The sequence below is a fragment of the Sus scrofa genome, chromosome 4, assembly GCF_000003025.6.
Source record: "Sus scrofa isolate TJ Tabasco breed Duroc chromosome 4, Sscrofa11.1, whole genome shotgun sequence".
NCBI classification, from domain to species: Eukaryota; Metazoa; Chordata; class Mammalia; order Artiodactyla; family Suidae; genus Sus; species Sus scrofa.
In genome coordinates, this window is record NC_010446.5 from 9,629,826 (window position 1) to 9,650,582 (window position 20,757).

The 20,757-nt window shown below is 47.3% G+C and overlaps 1 protein-coding gene across 3 annotated transcripts in view; it reads left to right on the plus strand.

Moving 5' to 3' along the window:
• ADCY8 (adenylate cyclase 8) overlaps positions 15,573-20,757 on the plus strand; it is a 221,668-nt gene continuing 216,483 nt past the window's right edge. For all 3 annotated transcript variants that reach the window (XM_021088905.1, XM_021088903.1, XM_021088904.1), the window contains exon 1: positions 15,573-16,928. In XM_021088905.1, coding sequence (XP_020944564.1) covers positions 15,972-16,928 — 957 coding nt within the window. In that variant the 5' untranslated portion in view covers positions 15,573-15,971. The remainder of the gene's footprint in view (positions 16,929-20,757) is intronic.

The following is a 20,757-nucleotide window of genomic DNA, read 5'->3' on the forward strand; positions in this document are numbered from 1 at the left end:
GTCCAGTGTAGGAGAAAGAAGGAAGGAAGGAAGGAAAGAAGAAAGAAAAGAAGGAAGGAAGGAAGGAGGGAAGGAAGGAAGGAAAGAATTGATTCCGAGAATGAAAGATTAAAAAAAAAAATCTGGAGTTCCCGTCGTGGCGCAGTGGTTAACGAATCCGACTAGGAATCATGAGGTTGCGGGTTCGGTCCCTGCCCTTGCTCAGTGGGTTAACGATCTGGTGTTGCCGTGAGCTGTGGTGTAGGCTGCAGACGCGGCTTGGATCCCGAGTTGCTGTGGCTCTGGCGTAGGCCGGAGACTAGCTCCGATTGGACCCCTAGCCTGGGAACCTCCATGTGCCGCAGGAGCGGCCCAAGAAATAGCAAAAAGCTAAAAAAAAAAAAAAAAAAAAAAAAAAAAAAAAAAGTTTATTAAAAAAAAACAAAAAAAACAAAACAAAACAAAACAAGAAATCTAATCTGACCTCTTTGAACCTGAGTTTATCCCTGGTATTGGGCGTCATAACACTCTCCTCACAGACTTGCTCTAAGAAAGTCTTGCAGTCCCCATCCTCTGGGTTGTCAGATGAAATTCAAACTCCCAACCAAGCACCAAAAGTGGTCTTGACCTTGGGTCTAGCTGCCTCAATAGCTTCACTTTAGTCTGTTTCCCCTCGTTCACCTTTGACCCAAACACAATGTGTTCTTGCATTTCTCTGAATGGGTCGGCATTTTTCACTCGCTCATGCCTCCAGGGCTGCTCCCTTATCTGAAATACCCTCCGCCTCCTCCTTCTCCTCACTGACTTTTACTTGCTTGTCAAAACCTGGCTCAAGCAATTCCCTCCAATAACACGCTGAGCACGGCTGACCTAAGGTCACTAATTTATGGGTTTGTCTGTCCCTCTCTCCTGAACCTTCCTTAAGAAGACAAACATGTTTGCACACCATATTCCTGCATCACCTGGAACAAATCCGTGCTCAGCGATTGTTTAGTGGGTAATCCCCCTGTCGGCCGGGGTCCACTTGATGCAGAAAATATAGACACACCCAGCTCCCAAGGAGAAGTTCAAGTTCCCAGTGTTGGTCAAGGTAGGCTGGGTTATTCCATAATCACAAACATTCCTAAATCTCAACAGCTTAACACAAATAAGAATTATCTCTTACTCATGTGACAGTTCATCCCAGATCAGCAAGGGAGTCTGGTAATTACAGATCCTGGGACTCAAAAGGACAGAGGCTTCTTCTAAACATCTGATTCGCTGGTTATCGCCAAAGAGAGAAGTGAACTCTTGCTTGTCCGAAGGGATTTGGCTGGAGGATTCTCGAAGACTGGTTTTCTGATTTCCCATAAAGTGCTCAGTTTCCAGTTTGTCTAGAATTTCTTTGAGAACAGCTCCTTTGAATTTATTTCAAGAGCTAAGTGGGGTGGGAAAAAAAGGCCTATGCACACATTCACACACACGCAACACACATGTGCACCAAGGAGGACACACACACAATAATTAACAACTGTTTCTGAAATGTTACAAGAGCTTAAAATTCTTGCAGTCCTTCATGCCATCCACCAGGTTTTGGGACAGAAGTGATTTGCTGGTGTTCAGCCATCTGGGCAACTTTTACTTTAGAGTTAGGACTCGGGGCTATATCCACATAGCAGTTTCTTCACTATCCACCTAAAATAAATCTAATTCCATCAGTAGGGGGTGATGCTGGGCAAATCACTTAGCTTTTCTGAAACTCAATTTTGAAACTCAATCAATAGCATCAAGGCCATAATAATAATAATAGGAGCAACAGTTAATGTCCATTGAGCATCTATGCGTATGTTTTACCTCCCGCAGTTCCCACTCTCACACACACACACATTAACTAGTGTTATTATCCTATTTTGCAGAAAAGATAGCTAAAGCATAGAGAAGAGAAATTAAGTAATGGGGCCCAGGGCCACAATTAAGCCAAATTGAACTCAGGTCAAACTCCAGAACTGAGGCTCTTAATTCTAATTTCACACATCAGTGAAAGAGGACAATAGTGCCAAGAACCAGAATGGGTGAGTGCATTAAATGGAAATAAGTTGACGGAAAGTTAGTAAAACATAAAGAGGAATGGCCCGAGATTACTATGAACAGCTGAAGACAGGAATCGTGTTGCATTCCTCTGAGTGTTTCTTGGCATACAGTAGATACTCAATAAATGCTTGATGTATGCAATAAATGCCAATTCAGGTGATTCACCTGCCGTATCCCAGTGGCCACATGGGGTGCTACGGAAGCTTGCCTGCCTGACCAAAGTTGGTTCTGTTGAGGAAGAAGCACTTGAGTAGACTGTCACAATTTTAAGTGTGTATTTATTGAAAGAGCATTTTTAAACATAGCTAAATATGGATTTTAATAGATGGCACATTTGAATATATATGAGATAATTTCAGTGATATAAGTTGGGAAATATACATTCCCTAAAACTTTCAAAGTGGTACCATTTTGTACAGCTTTTCCACTCAGAGTCATCAGTGTCCATATTTTCCAGAAATATCTCCTCTGCCATCATAAGTATTGGTGTTGCATCATTTCATTCCCTAAAAGGGTGTCTGTTCTTGTCTTCTGGGTATTCTTCCAAGCTGCTTACCCTCATTCTTCAGGCTTTCATTCTGGCACTTTCTGGATTTTACCAGATGAAGTCCACAGAGATTGTAGACAACATCATGGAGATACAATATCAAAGGGTAATTTGTTGTCCTTTGTTAATTTGAGGGTCAGGGACCAATGGGCCTCCTATGTAGGAACCCCCGTTCAAGGCTACCTCTCCATTCCAAGTCATCTCACCACGGGGACTTTCAGATAAATCTGGGTGGGATGGAGTGGGGTCTTTGGTGCTGGGCACATGGAGAACTCAAAACCATATCCTGCCTTCCAGCCATCAGCCTCACCAGGAACTGAAGCCAAAAAACTGAAGCTTTCTTTGTGATGACCTCCTTCCGGGTTCCACAGCCACAATGTCTAGACATTAGTTATTGGCAACCCCCCTGGGGTCTGTAAGGAATACACTTAAGTCTAATTAATCAATCTAATAGTGTGCACAGTTGTTAAAGAGTAACCACAGCTTTGATGAAGACAAAAGGCACCAGATGTCCCTTTTGATTGTAACTGGGGCTACTTCGACTCGCCCCTCCCTGTGCTTTCTTTCCCTCACCCAGTCTCTTGGGGTCCCCACTCATTGTCTAGCACACCCCCCATGCCCTTTCTCCTGTGATTGATTTAGAAGCCAGCACGTGAACTTCAAGGCCTCTGCCAATACTGAGCCCCATTCCTGAATCGTCTAGATGCTTCACTGGAGGCTCGATAAGTCCTCCGTTTCCTCATCTGTACTATGGGGAAATAGCGTCCACCGCACAGGGTTCTTGTGTGGATTCAACACGTTGAAGTAAGTGGACGTTCTGGGTTCACACTGAGTAGGTGTAGTTTCCGCCCTTCCTTCTCTTCCTCTTGCCTTCTCCATCTTCCTTCTGTACATCCTTCCTCTTCCCCTTTTACACCTTGTTCTTTTGAAAACATTTTCCAACTTTCCTCTCTCTTTCCCTTCCTGCTTCCTTTCCCCCATTCTTTCCTCTTCTTTCCCAAGCTTCCTCTTTGGCTCGCCCTCTCCTTTTGCCACCCGAAGCCATCACAGGCACGGGAGATCGGAGACGTCTCTGGATGTCTGGCAAGGCTGGCAAATTTGTAAAATGCAAGAATAGCCCTGGAAGTGGCAAAGGATGAAGGTGTTTGTTGTTACCATGAGACTATCATTCTCTCACTCTCTTGGCTGGGTGAGGAATACACGCTGACCCAAGAAATTAAGGCGTTCAAGAGAAAAGACCTCTCCTATTTGATCTCTCCTGTTTTGCATCTTGAAGTAATTGTCACTATAGAAAAGAGGATATGACCAACTGTGATACTTGGAAAGTTTCAAATATCTGAGCATGTTGAATTAGTTCTCAGTGACATATATGACCTTGACTGAACTACAAGTAAAGGGTTTGGTTTTTTGTGTTATTTATTTATTTATTTTTGAGACCTGCTACAGCTACCTGCGAATCAGTCTCTTCTTTCTGCCTGAGTGATAATCCCGTAGTTTTCTCTTATCACAACAGTAGAGTCTGGAGAGGTGAGCCTGGTGTTCACTTCCCAGCCTCCCTTGCAGCTTACATGGTCAAGTTCTAGTTCTTGCCAATGACATCTAAATAGAGTCTATATGGGAAGTAAAGAGATATTTGAGTTTGCAAAATTCTGGGAGCAAGTAGCTTAAGTGACATGGTCAAGGATTACTCCTCTAAGGAGGTGACTTTTTTTTTAAGGGCCACACCTGTGGCATATGGAAGTTCCCAGGCTAGGGGTCGAATCAGAGTTGCAGTTGGCAGCCTACACCACAGCCACAGCAGCACCAGATCCAAGCCACATTGCCACAGCTTGTGGCAATGCCAGATCCTGAACCCACTGAGAGAGGCCAGGGATTGAACCTGCATCCTCAGGGATACTGTGTCAGGTTCTTAACCCACTGAGCCACAATGGGAACTCCAGCAGGTGACTTCTGAGTGAGGCCAGAATGAGGCAGGCAAACAGTGATCTGAAAAACACTCTTGACAGGGAACATCAAGTGCTGGTGAACAGTTTAACTTTCTTTCTTGGCTAATAATTGAACTTCAGGGCCTATCTGTCTTTCAAAGTCTGGTGCCTGCATCTCCACATATCTTCACAGTTTATATCTATTTATTCATCAAGGAATGAATGAATGATTTGCAATAAGTAAAAATATTCCTAAAAACAACAGGAATCTAGTGAACAAGTCTAAACTAAGTATTATATCTCATTTATATGATGCTCCTACCCCCAAGTCAATTATGACTTTATTAAAATAAAAATTATCACTGGAACCACATAAGAGTTCTCCTTCCTATTATATTATGAATTAAATATAAAGAAATACTTGTCTGTCAGTCTGATTACTGTGCATCTGGAGGTTGTTTTTTCATTATTATGGCTTTGTTTTGGTTTTAGTTTTGAGAAACTTCTGGTTTACTGAAGCCATCAGATAGTGTATCAGTTATCTATTGCTACATAACAAATAGCCCCAAAAGTCAATATACATTTATTATCTCACAGTTTATGTGGATCACAAATTCAGGAGCAACTTAACCGAGTGATTCTGGCTCAGGGTCTCTCAGGAAGTTGCAGTCAAGCTCTCAGGTGGAGCTGCAGTTTCTGAAGTCTTGACTGGGGCAGGAAATTTTAGTCCCAAGGTGGTTCCCTTGAATGGCTAGAGGAGGCATCCATTCCTCAATCACCGATCACTGTTGGTAGGAGGCCTTACCTTCTGGGCTTCTCTATCAGGCTGCCTGAGTATCCTCACCACAGAGTGACTGGCTTCCCCAAGAGCAGACAATGCAAGAGAGGACAAGGCAGAATGATCGAGCCTTAGAAGTGACATGCCACTGCTGCACTCTGTTGGTCATGCAGACTAACTCTAATACAGTGTTGGAGGGGATTATGCAAGGGCATGAACTCCAAGAGGTGGGGATTATTGGGGATCATCTTGATCAGGGGACCACTGCAACAAGGAGGTAGCTGAATAGGGGTGAGAAGGAAGTGTAGAGTTTGCTAAAGAAAGATCTAAAAGGCACTATAAGACTATCTCTGTGGCCTATCCAAGATCCATACTCCACATGCTTCTTTGATCAGACCCCTTGGTCGCTGGGGGGCCCAGATCTTGGTTTATGGTTAAGCAAGGCATATAGTTCTAGAAGTTTTCCATGGAATTCTGGAAAGACTTTTTCATCTCTGACAAGAAGAAGGTGCTGAGGAGAAACTCTGAGCAATGCTCCTACTCCTGCATCTACTTTTCCATGTGATATAAGAGAATGAATGCCTCGAGATGCTATAACTATCTTGTGACTGTGAAGAAAAGGCCAGAGGAATTCTAGAATACCAGCACAAAGCCCCTGATATAATTAGCTTCTACAAATCTCTACATCTACAATTCTTGTTGTAAGAAAAACAAACTCCTATTTGTTTGAGCCATCCTTATTTGGGTTTTGCCATTATTTGTAGTCAAAAGCATTTCTAATTTACAGAGGCTTCTAAGCTAGGCATAGGAGGGCAAAGAGAGCTTCTTGGAAAAAGTATCATCCATGTCAAGAGCAGAAGGATGAGTAGAAAAGGGGCTCTAGGCAAAGGGAATAGATAATCCATCGATTCAGAGAGAAGGGAGAGAAAGATACATCGGGGGAGATGAATGATTTGAGCGTAAGATGAGTAGCAGTTAAGAGGGGATGGAGAGGAGTGCCTGCCGTGGCTCAGGGGTAACAAACCTGACTAGTATCCAAGGGGATGTGGGTTCGATCCCTGGCTTCGCTCACTGAGTTAAGGATCCTGTGTTGCCATGAGCTGTGGTGTAGGTGGCAGACTCAGCTCAGATCCCTCCTTGCCATAGCTGTGGTGTAGGCCAGCAGCTGCGGTTGTGCTTTGACCCCTGGCCTGGGAACTTCCGTATGCCGCAGGTTCGGCCCTAAAAAGCACACACACACACACACACACACACACACAGATGGAGAAATATTTGTCTCCCAGCTTAAGACATGTGAGGGCAAAGCAATCATCACGATGTTTTAAGCAAGAGAGTGACTCGATTGGCCTGGGGGAAGGGGAGGTGGGCAAATGTTGACCTTTGGTAGATACTAAGTTTCAGTCAGGTTGGCAGGGGAGGAGGCTCCAAGACAGTTTTATCAGGATGTGCATATGGTTGACAATATTGCACTCTAAACCAGGACAATGCTGGGAAGGGAAATTTTTTTTTTTTTTTTTAGGGCCACACCTCTGGCATGTGGAAGTTCCCAGGCTAGGGGTCTCATGAAGCTGCAGCTGTAGCCTACACCGCAGTCATGGTAATACCAGATCCAAGCCACATCTGCAACCTACGCAGCTTGCAACAACACCAGATCCTAACCCACTGAGCGAGGCCAGGGATCAAACCCGCATCATCACAGAGACAATGTCAGGTTCTTAACCCACTGAGCCACAATGGGAACTCCCTGGAAAGGTGAAATTTTTGTTATTTTTTTTCTACAATTTAAAAAAACAAAAAGAAGAGTGCCTCGATCAGAGTTTTAAATTTAGGATGATCACAGCAGTTGGAGAGAGACTTGCTCATTCTATTGAAATCATCTAGGTGAGAGAGGATGAAGCCAGAAATAAGGAAACAACAGTGGAGGTGGAGGAAAGAGAGGAACGTTGTGACTTACAGTGGTCAGTGGTGAACAGGTCTGGCTCCCTGAGCTTGTGCTGCGTATGGAGCCTGTGCGGTGTACAGCGCTCCGTACCAGATTCTTTATATGAATTACATTTAGCCTTCACAAAACCTGGCCAAGGTGTTATTTCCCCCCATATGATGAAAGTTCAAAAGAGTTCAGTAACTTGAGCAAAGTCACAGAGCTAGGACCTTGTAAAGTCACAACTCAAGGAGGCTTCCTGATACAAAAATCAACTCACTTCACTAAACCATGGCTTCCAGTAAAGACAATATTTAATGATTCCAGCAAGAATCTGAGGACCAGGCCCATCACTTCCAATTTTTTTTTTTTACATCAAACCCCGTTACAAAATCCACTTTGAATTGTGCCCAGTACATACAGTGTGTGTGCCCAGGACATGCAGCGTGTGTGTCTGTGTGTGTCGCTCATGCTTTTCAAATCTTCTTGATTCCAAATTGTACAGTGAAAGTTTAAATATCATGTTGGGAAGCAAGAACTGTCATATTAAACGGAATTTTGTTTTGTGAATCTCAGATAATGTAATGTCAAGAGTTTGATAAGATATTTTTTTAAATTTTATCAATTTTCCATTCTTAACTTCAGAGAGGGAGAATTTGGATGTAAAAGAATGCCTTTGTATAGAGTAGCAAGATATAATTATCCTTATGAACCTATTCCATATTAGCGTATTTTTAAATGCAAATTATGACCCACCAAGCTGATTCCACAACTCATGATTTGGTTGGAACCCACGGTGCAAAAAAAACACTGATCAGGAGGAGAGGTGGGACTTCCCCTGATTTCTGTGTATGTGGATCACATTTTGAGATAGGAATTTATGATATTTTCTTTTGTGCCTTCCTCTTTTCCCTTTCCTTCATTCAAGCCTTCTACATAGCACTTCATTCAAACCTCACTACAAATCAAAAAAGTATGAACAGGAGGCAAAAGCAGTCTTTCCAGTTTTTTCCACCTTTTGCTTTTATTAAAAAAAAAAATTCCCAAAGAGAACATGAAAAATCAGATGGGTTTGGAAGAAACATAAATAAAGATTCCCACCAGACCAAAGGAGATCTTCCCACACTAGGGCAGAAGGAGAGAAAGGGAGAGACAGATAGAAAAGAGAGAGAGAGAGAGAAAGACTTTACACCCTAAATCATGGCTTCCCAGCAGTGCCATGCAAAGGATCCAGCACCCTGAAAAGGAGGAGCAATACGTTATGTCAAGCACATGGGACCAATAAGCAAACCTGTGAAATCTTTTCTGTCTGGGTTCAAAGGAAGCCACGCAGATGCTGCTGGTTCCATAGGGACCGTGTGATTAGGACCCAAAACTAACTCCCTCAGGGGTGACTTTTATGAATAGAAAGCCAAAGACCAGAGGGCATGAACGTTCCTAGATGCATACTTTCCTCGGCCCTCCACCCCCCTCCACCCACCTGGGCATTACCTAGAGCCTGGGACAATGGCATGTTCCTGGGATTAGGAGGGTACAGATAAAAGCCTCAAGAAGAATGCCATTGAAATGTCTTGCAAACTGGGTGAAAACAGAAATATCTTAATTTTTGAAAGGTGAAGAGATAACCAATGGAGAGAGATCTGTGTATGTGTGTGTGTGTGTGTGTGTGTGTGTGTGTGTGTGTATACAACTACATAAATACATATAAAATTACTTACGATGTTATCTACAAACTTTTTAGCCTAAATATTCTACATAGATCCCAAAGCTCTTCAGGAGGGAAACAGTAATAGGATGAAATATCATAAAATATAAGAAGTTTTCAGTATTAAAATAAGAATCAGGCAGGTTTTTTTTAAATGATTGGCTTTGGTTCCCACTGAGTCTGATCATTTTGTCTAAGACCGCTTACGTGTGTCAAATTAAAAAACGGGTATTAGGAGTTCCCGTCGTGGCGCAGTGGTTAACGAATCCGAGTAGGAACCATGAGGTTGCAGGTTCGATCCCTGGCCTCGCTCAGTGGGTTAAGGATCCGGCGTTGCCGTGAGCTGTGGTGTAGGTTGCAGACGCGGCTCGGATCCCGTGTTGCTGTGGCTCTGGCGTGGGCCGGTGGCTACAGCTCTGATTCAACCCCTAGCCTGGGAACCTCCATATGCCACGGGAGCAGCCCAAGAAATAGCAACAACAACAACAACAACAACAAAAGACAAAAAAAAAAAAAAAAAACCGGTATTAAACCATGGTCAAAAGAAAGTTTGGTGACATGGGTGAACTAGCTGGAAACCCTCTTATTTTTTTTCTTTTATTACTACTTCCTTTGGATATATTTTTTTTGGGGGGGTGAGGATGGGGGCTGTGCAGAAGTCCTCAGGCCAGGAATCGAACCCGCACCATAGCAGCAACGGAAGCCATGGAGGTGACAACACCAGATCATTAACCCTGCTGAGACATAAGAGAACTCCTAGGTAGTTTCTTTCTTTTATTTATTTATTTTTTTTTTAGGGCTGCATCTGCAGCATATGGAAGTTCTCAGATTAGGGGTCAAATTGGATCTTCAGCTCCCAGCCTAAACCACAGCCACAGCAATGCCAGATTCGAGCCATGTCTGCGACCTTCACTGCAGTTCATGGCAACGCAGGATTCTTAACCCACTGAGCGAGGCCAGAGATGGAACCTGCATCCTCATGGATACTAGTCTGGTTCATAACCACTAAGCCACATGGGAACTCCCAGGTAGCTTCTTAATAGTTTCTCCAATGGGCTGTGTGCGTGTGTGTGTGTGTGTGTGTGTGTGTGCGCACGCGCGCGCACGCATGCTTATTCCTGTTGTCTCTTCAGTAAGTGATGTCTTCGTAAGTGATGTCATAGTAAGCTCATATTCTAGTTAAACCAGAGACATGGGAATCATCGTTTTAGAAGCAGAAAACCATCTTTAAGTCTGTCTTCCTTGAAGATGTCTCCCTCTGCCTTGCCCAACTGATGATTCTGCATATAAACACGTTGTCTCAGAATTGCTTTCCTGCTGATGAGACTCTCTTCTTTCAGGGGCCAGAATCTAATTTAAACTAGTTCCTGTGACGATCCCAAATGTATACAGAATTCTCCCTCTCTTACATTGTAGGTGCAAAGAAAATACACCATAGGAGTAAAATAGACATTTCATGTATTTACTTGTATGTTGCACTGCGTTCCAGATGAAAGGTGAGGGCAAAGGTTTTCATCCATAGACCGTTTCCTTGGATGAAGCTTACTTTCCTTAGACACTGACTCTTCCTGGGCTTCTGTCACAGCAGTTAATGCCTTTGATACTTCCTAAGGGCAGTGCTTTTCACTACACCATACCCCTCCAGCCTTGTGGAGGCATAATTGAAAATAAAAATGGGGAGTTCCTGTCTTGGCTTAGCGAAACAAATCTGACTAGCATCCATGAGGACGAAGGTTCGATCTCTGACCTCGCTCAGTGGGTTAAGGATCTGGCGTTGCCTTGAGCTGTGGTGTAGGTCGCAGATGTGGCTCGGATCTGGCATTGCTGTGGCTGTGGTGTAGGCCGATGGCTACAACTCCCATTCTACCCCTAGCCTGGGAACCTCCATGTGCCACAGGTGCGGCCCTGAAAGGAGAAAAGAGAAGAAAAGAAAAGAAAAGAAAAGAAAAGAAAAGAGAAGAAAAACTGCATATATTCACAGCGTACAACTTGATGTTTTGCTGTACAATACGAATTAATCAAAATCAAGGAATTAACATATGCATCACCTCATAGAGTTGCCATTTCGCTTGTCTTTTTTTTTTTCTTCTTTGTATGTGAGGGAGATCCATTAAGGTCTATGCTCTTAGGAAATGTCACGCACTTTTCCTTTAAGGACTTCCAGCTTTGGAAGCTGCCTTGTCATAAACACCCTCCTTCCCTCTGGAAACAGGATCTCTCCGGTTTCAGATCCCCTTCCTGAACTGAGTCCATCTTTTCTTTACATGTGAATATTTTATATGTGGCCCGTGAGTGTGAGGGTGTCTATGGGTATTTTGCAAAGGGCACAACTCTTATTAAATTTTTGTTCACATGTTAATACAGTTAACCTCGGAAGTCAAAGCTGCATTGGAGACACTCAAGATGTCTGTTTCTTAAACACATCCACGACAACGGTGGCCAATGAGAGGCCGTAACATCGAAAAATATTTTCCAATCAGGCAAAAGGGTGTTTCCCCATTACTGCCACTACCCAGATGAAGTAGACTGCTACAATTAGTTGTTTTCTTTAAATCCAATATATGAGAAATCTGCTTTTTCACAAACTATAAAAATAGCGTCTATGACTTGAACTGAGCAAAACCTAAAAGAGCTTCTATCCAAACAGGCATTAGTTCTGCTACTTTCATCCACTAGGAATCATCCCTACCCCCCCCCCCACCGCCCCAAAGTATAAGTCTCTCAGAAATCTCTCATTTCATTTGCATTGGAAAAGTCAAAATGTATTCGACCTTTTCATATCTATCAGTCCTATTTAAATTAGGCCAAATGTGTTGACTGCTTGTGGCAGCATTTTTAGTAAGCATGCAGAGGCTAGATTTATACAGTCTAAATTTAACTGCTGGAATTTTGCTATTGATGAGATCCTGGGCAAGTTACTCTGCCCACATGGAGTCTTGGTATCCTAGTCAGTAAAATGGGAATAATAAAAAATAGAGAAGGCTCTAACTCAGAGGAGTGATGGGATGATTAAATGAAATGCTTCTAAAGATGGCATAAAGGGAGAAGAGTGCCATCAATTGTTGCTAATATTATTATCTCTATGTACACTAGAGTCGCTAGAAACTGGGGGGTTGGACCCAAGGAAAATCAGTTTTCCCCTTCAGGGAGCTCAGTGCGTCATGGGAAGGGGTAAGAGACCAATGGGTAAACAAACGGGACACAGCTAAGCCCTGCAGTAACAGCCATACTAGAAAGATGCAGAACAGACTTTCAAACAACAGAAAAGGAAACCATTAAAACAACATTACTTAGGCACCGAAGGATGAAGGGAGTAGTGTTTTGAGGGAGGGATATGGGGGGAATAGAGGGAAATTCCAAAAGCAGGGAACTGTGTACAAAAAGATAGTATAGTGAGTTTGCAAACACAGTCCCTGGAACATAGTCAAGACCCAATCATAATAAATATGCAAGAAATTAAATGAAAGCATTATGAGAGGTCCAGTACAGTCTCAAAGCAGTGTGTTGACTTCTCCTGTTTTAAGCGGTAATCATTTGGTGGTTTGCATCTTCCAAAAAGCCTCTCAATATGTGTGCTGAGCCAGTGCCTGTCATTCAAAAACAGAATTTTGGGGGCTGAATGGCACTGTGTCATCCCAACAAGAAGGATAACATTTGAATCAAACTGTGTCATCCGTGCTCTTATTTTCAAACATGTCCTAACACCCGTGCAGCAAAGGAACTTTCAAAGGAGGAGTCAGTTGACCACATGCAATGTTTTCTCCCAGATCTGTTAGTTTCAGCCTCTGAGTTCATGAAATTCTCTGAGTTTCCTTCTGTAGCATGCTCTGCTCGTTCATCAGCCTGAGTCATTTTATCTGATTGGGTCCAATCTCCCCCTCCTTGGCACGCCTCCTTTTGCTGCTGAATAAATCATCCTGGGATACGTCCAGGAGGAAGATTTTTCAGAGGAAAGTTCCATCTGCATTCAACCCCTCATTTATTCAGGCTGAGTTCTCAGGCTCCCAAGGAGAAAGAATTGAGAAAATAAAGAGGTGTCTTCCACTGCCAAGTTTACTAATATGGTCATTAGCACAGATGACTTGGGGCTATGCCTGCCAAGAGAGGACAGAGCTCTCCATAGGTGCTGGCATGGGGTCCGCAGGAACCCACCTCCCTTCCCGATTTAGCCCTCTGCCTTGGTTGGGCTCCCTGGCTCAAGTCAAGATATTTATTACCCACCCCAGAGTTTCAGAAAAGCTGGCCAGGCAGAGTCCAAGGAATTTAGGAAGAGAGAAGCAAGTAGCATTTTTTCCTCAGGGGTGTAAAGCTTAACATCATTTCATTAAGGTCTAGATAACTGCAAAACTTTGCCCTTAACTTCCAGCCCCCCATGGAATAGGCCAGCTATACTGGGAGATCGTTAGAGTTAACAAATTAATTCATCTACAAACTGGGGTTGAAAACAGAATCAACCTTCTTTCAGTTTAAAATTGAGCACTGAATTCTGTCCCCTTTCTTGAAGGGTGTAGTTGTAGACGGCGACTCTAAAGGGCTGGGATTAAAGGGGTCTTTTCCAGGTTGTGTATGGCATCCCAAGAAGTCTGCTGTAAAGGGATCAGGGAACATGTTGAGTCTCCTTTGTGCTAGGTAGGATTCTATGTGCAAGGCAGTTGACCAGTTCTGTGTTTAAACTGAAACCTGTGTGTGTGGAAAAGAACGAATTAAAAAGGAAATCATGAAATCTCGGGTTTCTGGGACAGAGTGGACACAAATAACCCTGGAGATGGTGTGTGTGGTTGAGGAGGGGGTATAGAAAGCTAGGCTTTCCCCCTAGGCAGGTAAAGGGTGGGGACTTTCTTTTAGGGAACGCTGGGGACATGGTTCCCTCGTCGTCTGAGGGAATGGGGAGCCGGTCTTTGGGGCTTTCAGGGGACGCCATGGGGAGAAGCGAAAGCGCCCAGGGCCTGACGTCATTGGCCATCAGCTGACTGTGCTCTGGGCCCGGGCTCCACTAGCTGCAGCCGCAGTCGCGGTGGCGAAGGTGAAGGCCACCGCGGCTCCGCCACTTCCAGCCCGGCTCGGGACTGCGGCCGCCGCGCTCGCCCGGCGAACCCGGCGCCCGAAGCCCCTGCTCCGCCCAGCGCGGGCGCAGACACCACGCGCCCACTGTGTTGCGCCTGGGTCCGCCGGGAGCGCCGCTGGGCGCTTTGTCCCCAACTGCTTCTGGGAGCCTGATGGGCGGGAAATGCCTTCCCCACGCCCTCCTCCTGCTCCCCGACCCCTCCTGTAAGCTGGGAGAAACTAACTCCGGGGACCCTCGCATTCCAACACCTCGCACACTCCACCCCTCCGTTGGACGTAGCAAAGACTCAGGAAGCTGCTTGCCTCTACAACCGCGGCTTTGGGGGTGGAGGGGTCACGGGATAGATTTTGCTTTTAACCCGAAAGTTGGCTTTGCCTAAAGACTCTCCAGTGGGGAGAGCGAAAAAGAGACTATTTCATCGCACTGGGTTATTGGAGTCCGTGGGCAAAGCGGCCTACAAGTCCTGGCTCCGCACCTGCCAAGGACCAGAGCCAGTGCCGAAAAAAGAACAGCGGAGGAACCGGCCCGCGCGGCCAGCTGGAGCGCTGGCTCTCCGCGCCGGGGGACCGCCCGGGGCGCCCGCCCCAACCCGCGGTCCTCCTCTCCCACTACGGTCTGCGCGCGCTCCTGCTTTCAAGACCTGGCGTCCCGACCAAATCTGGGTGCCAGGTCCCCGCCGCCACCGCCGCTCTCCCCTCCCCCCGACGCCCCGTTCCGGGGGCGTGGCTTGGCGTGGGGGCGGGTTTAAGTCGCCGCTGGTGTCCGAGCGCTCTGACAGGTCTCCAAATTCTTCCCCGTCGCCTGGTGGCCGCAGAGCGCTTCAGAGCGCCAGGGTGGCACGCGGCGCTTCCCAGGATCCCGTGGCGGCTCAGGCGACTTCTCCGCGGCCTCAGCCTCCCTTCTCGCCCAAACCTCACACCCGCCGCACCCACCAAGCCTCGGTTCTTAGCCTCGGGGATCTGCACCGGTGGTTTCTCCCCGTTCTCAGGGCTTTTGGCTCTGGAGCCCACCCCACTTTTTCCTGCCCCCGCCTCCCTCTCCTCCCAGCTCCGGGCCAAATGGACCCCATCGAGCGAAGTGAAGGGGGTGAGAACTGTGAGCTGCGACCCCTCGGAAGCACAGCTGATAGGGTCGACTGCGTCTTCTAGCCGCGACTGGGACCCTGAGGCCCTCCCCCTGCCCTGAAGAATGCGTCGAGCCAGAACCAGCGCTGCGCTGTCTTCGTTCAGGAAGTGGAGACAGCCAGAAACGAACCAGGGAGGGAGCCTCAGCACATCGCCTCTTCCAAATTAACTGTTTGGTGACTCGTTAGCGCTGAGGCTACCACCTCTCCAATCCTCCCGCGGGGCACCTGCCACCTCACTGTCCCCCACTCCTCCCCCTTCCTCGCCCCCGCCCCCAGCTCCGCCCCGGCTCCCCATCCCGGCGCAATGGAGTTCTCCGAAGGTCTCTGTTAACAGCCACAGCTGTTAACTTCGCACCCATCTGCGCGGCCGGTCACCCTCGGCCAGCCCCCTGGCACCGCGGAGTCGTGGGCGTCCCGAGCCCCGTGTCGCAGCCCGGACCCGCCCGGTGCGCAGCTGAACCACGGAGCCCAAGCGCCTGGGCGCCTCTTGGAGAGCAAAGGCTGCGCCAAGACGCTGAGCCGAGCACCAGCCAGGAAGCCAGAGCCCGGGGACCGGGGCTGCGCGACTCAGAGCGCCGCGGCTTCTGCGGACAAATAGTCACAGCTGCCACGCGCGCAAGCTGCGACTTGGCGGGAGGGCAGCACGCAGGACGCAGGGGTCTGCGGCGGTCTTGCAGACGCCCTTTGCCCCCGGGGCGCACTATGACCTGACGCGCGGGGGCCTCCTGCCCAGGGCCGCAGGGGAGAGAAGGGCTCGCCGCCAAGCTCCTACCAGGCCGCCGGTGGGGCTTTGGGCACCCCCTCCCCCAGCGGCCTCCCCCGGGCTCCGCGCCTCCCGCCGCACGGCCCGGCGCCATGGAGCTCTCGGATGTGCGCTGCCTTAGCGGCAGCGAGGAACTCTACACCATCCACCCGACGCCCCCGGCCGGCGACGGCGGGAGCGGCTCTCGGCCGCAGCGGCTGCTGTGGCAGACGGCGGTGCGGCACATCACCGAGCAGCGCTTCATCCACGGGCACCGGGGCAGCGGCGGCAGCGGCAGCGGAGGCTCGGGCAAAGCCTCGGACCCTGCCGGCGGCGGCCCCAACCACCACGCGTCGCAGCTGTCCGGCGGCGACTCGGCGTTGCCCCTCTACTCGCTGGGCCCCAGGGAGAGAGCGCACAGCACCGGCGGCACCAAAGTCTTCCCGGAACGCAGCGGCAGCGGCAGCGGCAGCGGCGGCGGGGGCGACCTGGGCTTCCTGCACCTGGACTGCGCCCCGAGCAACTCGGATTTCTTCCTCAGTGGGGGCTACAGCTACCGAGGGGTCATTTTCCCCACCCTGCGCAACTCTTTCAAGTCCCGGGATCTGGAGCGCCTCTACCAGCGCTATTTCCTGGGTCAGAGGCGCAAATCCGAGGTGGTGATGAACGTGCTGGACGTGCTGACCAAACTCACCCTCTTGGTTCTCCACTTGAGCCTGGCCTCGGCCCCCATGGACCCGCTGAAGGGCATCCTGCTGGGCTTCTTCACTGGCATAGAGGTGGTGATCTGCGCCCTGGTGGTGGTCAGGAAGGACACCACCTCGCACACGTACCTGCAGTACAGCGGCCTGGTCACCTGGGTGGCCATGACCACCCAGATCTTAGCGGCCGGTCTTGGCTATGGGCTCCTGGGAGACGGCATCGGCTACGTGCTCTTCACCCTCTTCGCCACCTACAGCATGCTGCCGCTGCCGCTCACCTGGGCCATCCTGGCTGGCCTGGGCACCTCGCTGCTGCAGGTGGTCCTCCAAGTGCTCATCCCCAGGCTGGCGGTCATTTCCATCAACCAGGTAACTCCTGCCTGCCTGGCTCTTCCCCTGACTCTTCCGGGGTTTTGTGGGTTTGGGGGGGGGTTGTTTTGTTTTGTTTTTTAAGAAATAACTTGTCTGAAAAGGCAGAATTGCCTCCTCGCTCACGTTGAGTGCCCTCCCTCCCCCAGCCTGGCACAGCGCCCTGCACCTAGGAGGTCCTGGGTGTTGGCAGGATGGTATGTCACTCTGCTTAGAGAACTGGAACTAAATGACCTTTAAAGTTTCTACCAACCCTACCCTTCTCCTCTGATGTTGTGAGTCATCCTTCTCTGACATCCACTAAGAGGCAGTCTTTTTTCTGCTCCTCACGCATCCCCCAGGGTGTACGGTCTCTGGAGCAGGAGACAGAAGGGGGAGGAGAAGCACCCCAGTTTAGAAGGTGACCCGTTCCTTAAGAGCTTTACTCGTGAGAGTTACCCGTAGGGTGTCAGTGAGGGTCTCTGGGATTCCGAGTTGGGTTTCTCTAGGTCTCAGATCCTCATTCTCCGAGGAATCACCATTCATGAAACTAATCGCTGGTGTGGGGTACCCTGTTTGTGGTCTCTCAAGCAGTCCTTCAGAGGCGCCTAAGACAGACGTTTCCTTTGGGAATTCTTTATTGCCTCGGGGATCTAAGATGCTGTCTTCTCTGGTTACAAGATCCAACCCCGATGCTCTGAATTAATCAACCTCAGGAACTGGGGCTGGTGGGGACTGGGGGACTGGGAGACTGTCGTTGGCACCGAATGCAAGTTTTGCTTAATTGAAAAGGGGCGTTTTGATGTAGAGGGTTTGAAATATTTAGGTGGAACCTGACTCTTTTGGTCCTTCTCCTTGCCCCCTTTCTCCCTGCCTTTCCCCATTAAATATGGATGTGGTTTTGTGAACAAAGTTATCATCATCTGTGAATGAGGAGGTAGACGATGGCTCTCTTGTTTAAGTGCATTGACATCAATGGATAATTAATGGTCTGGCACTTTCTTGGCCAAATGTCCGGCGAGTAACAAGAGAATAAAGGGGGAGGGGGTTCCCGCCAGAAAAATGAGGGACTCTTATCGGCTGAGGTGTTTTCAGGTAAAAAGCTGACGAGCAGTGCCAGGACAGGGGCCTGCTTTGTGCAGTCCTGCTCTAGCCTCAGCCTCTGGGTTACTTTTGCTCTGTTGGAAGCTTAAAGACTCCTCTTGGGGTCTGGTTTGAATAGACTGTTCTTAGAAGAAACAGGTACAACAACTATGAAAATCGCTTATGCCTTCAGGAGTGCTGGCACCATCCGAGTGCTTTACCCATCATTGCCCTTCTCGGCTTCTAGGTGATACGGAGTCTCTCTCTTCTCTGATGCTCTGTGTCCACTCGCTCAGGTTACCAATCTGGTTGGCTGCTTTTACGGTGGTGGTTGAAGTCTCCCTGGGTAGAGCAAAGCGCCTATAAAGTGCATGGCTGTGACCGTCAGGCAGATGAGAACTTCTGTGCGTAAGGTCGGACCCGCTGACTTGCCCCTTATTAAAGACAATAATGCATATTGTCGCAAAATCACCACACACCTTTGATGCAGATGTATGGTAACATCTCGATTTGGGATTATGTCAAATTCTATTTTCTTAACCTTTGTCTCTAAGTCTTGTTTACACATCGATCTGAACTCGCACATCCTCTGCGTCTCTCTCTCCCTTTCCTCCAAGCTCCCTCATTCTGTTCCATATTTTCTTTACTATGTACCTTTATTATGTACCACCTAGACATCAGCTGGCCTCTCCTTGCCCCTCTGGCTCCTTTTCCTGTCCCTCCCCCATCTCATCTCTTCTGTCTCCTTCTCCTCCTCCCTCCCCCTCTCTTTTTTCACTACAAGTTGTTTTCACAATATATCAAAGCTATCTGACCAGTTGCAGAAAATTCCGTTTATTATAACCCACTGCTTCTCATGCGGGCACCTTTCTTGCTACACATTACTAAAAACCTTCATCAAGTAATTTTGGAATAGTATTTAGAACGACACATCCTAAGTGGCAAATGATGAATATTTTCAAAGTTCTAAGTATAGAGACACTTCTTTTTTGCCAAATGAATCCAGAAAGTAAATGTTGGCTCCATATTTGTTTTATACTCCACTCAAATACGACCAGATGGGAGGAGATTAAAAATAACCTCAAAATGTCTTCCCACTTCCACCCCATCATAAACAATCCTTCGGTGTGAAATACCAGGGCCCTATACCTGCATACCAAGCTCATTCAACTTTCTGTTTGGGTGGGTTTTGTGGATGAACTGTCATTTCCTAAGGTGTCACCTTTTACCCAGACTTGGAAGGAACAAGCAGAGTGCTCTCCTCCAATTTTAGGTGCTGAAAGAACCTTGCTGACTTTGGCTACAAAACATTTTCCTTTGGCGCCCCCTAGTGGTTAAAGTGTCTTTCTTGGCTCTTGCAGGTGGATGTAGCAGAGAACTCATCGCTTAAAAAAAAAAAAATCAGTAATTTTTGGATAGGTAGTTTGAGTTCCCCTGTTTGGTGATCAACAAGGCATACTTACCTGCTAATGACCTTATATATATATAGAAACAGGAATAAACTCTTTACTATGGCTTACCAGATGCTGTATGAGCTGGTGCTGCTTTTCTCTAATTATATTTCCTTCTCTTCTGCCCCAAATATACGATCTTCCTGTCTTTAAACTGTCTAGAGCGCCTTCCCACTTCTTAGGCTTTGTGCCTGCTGCCTAGAACAATTTTTCCAGGTCTTTCCGTGGCTGACACTTTCTCATTATTCCAGACTCAGTTCAAACGCCTCTCCCTGGGACGTGACGTATCTTATTTTCTCCAGAGCACATACACCACCTGAAATTATCTCATTTGTTTATATTTACCGTGTTTCTTCTCCAGCCCCCACACCCTCACAAGAACATAAACACTATGTAAGGGCAAAGACGTGTCTATCGTGTTGATTGTTTTATTCTTAACACCTAGTAAAGTACCAGGCACATGATAGGCACTTAACAGTCACTGAATAAACAAGACTACTCATGGCAGAGGCAATATTATAAAGTATCCAAGTCCCCTAATGTTGTGTTGATGACAGCTTTCTACACACACACACACACACACACACACACACAAGTTAAAGATAAGTAAGGCAATCTTATGCACGTAAACACCTTTGGAGAAAGCAAAGCACAAAGGTAATTCTTTACAGTTGTACAATAGTTTACATGTAACCTAGATACATAGATGGTCACATCCATTGACGGCAAACAGATGATTTCATTCTTCACTTTTAGTTCAGATTACAAATGACAGATTCTTAGAAACTTTAAAGGGGCTTCCCAGAGGTAATGATTCTAATAAACCACAAGAGCAGGATTCGAATCCTAGCTCAATGCGAAGCATGCTTCAGAAACCTTTCAGGGGGTATCCTTCTAAAAACATAAGTGTTTTTCACTTATGCTGTTTCACTACTCCAGGGAGTGATACTCCATATAGCCTGTGAATCAGCATTTGATGAAAAAGCCAAAGGGCAAGCGCGAGGGGAAAACGATTGAATTGCTAGGAATAGGTTCTTTGTAGCTAGCTCATCATCTTACGCAACAGGATATAAATTTGTCAACTGCAAACCATAAACCCTGGCACGTCTTCTTCTCTGCATTAATCTTGACTCCCATGAAGGGGATGGCTCATGTTTAACTTAGCATTTTCAAGAAGGAGGAAGCTAGAATGAGGAGACAGTCAACACACCTCGGCAGCTGTTTCACTTCACTGAAAATGCCATTTTCAGAAGCAGCAAATGAGCGGATGATTGCCTTCCCTAATCCTAGCTTGAGAATCTGCGTCTCTTCTCTCC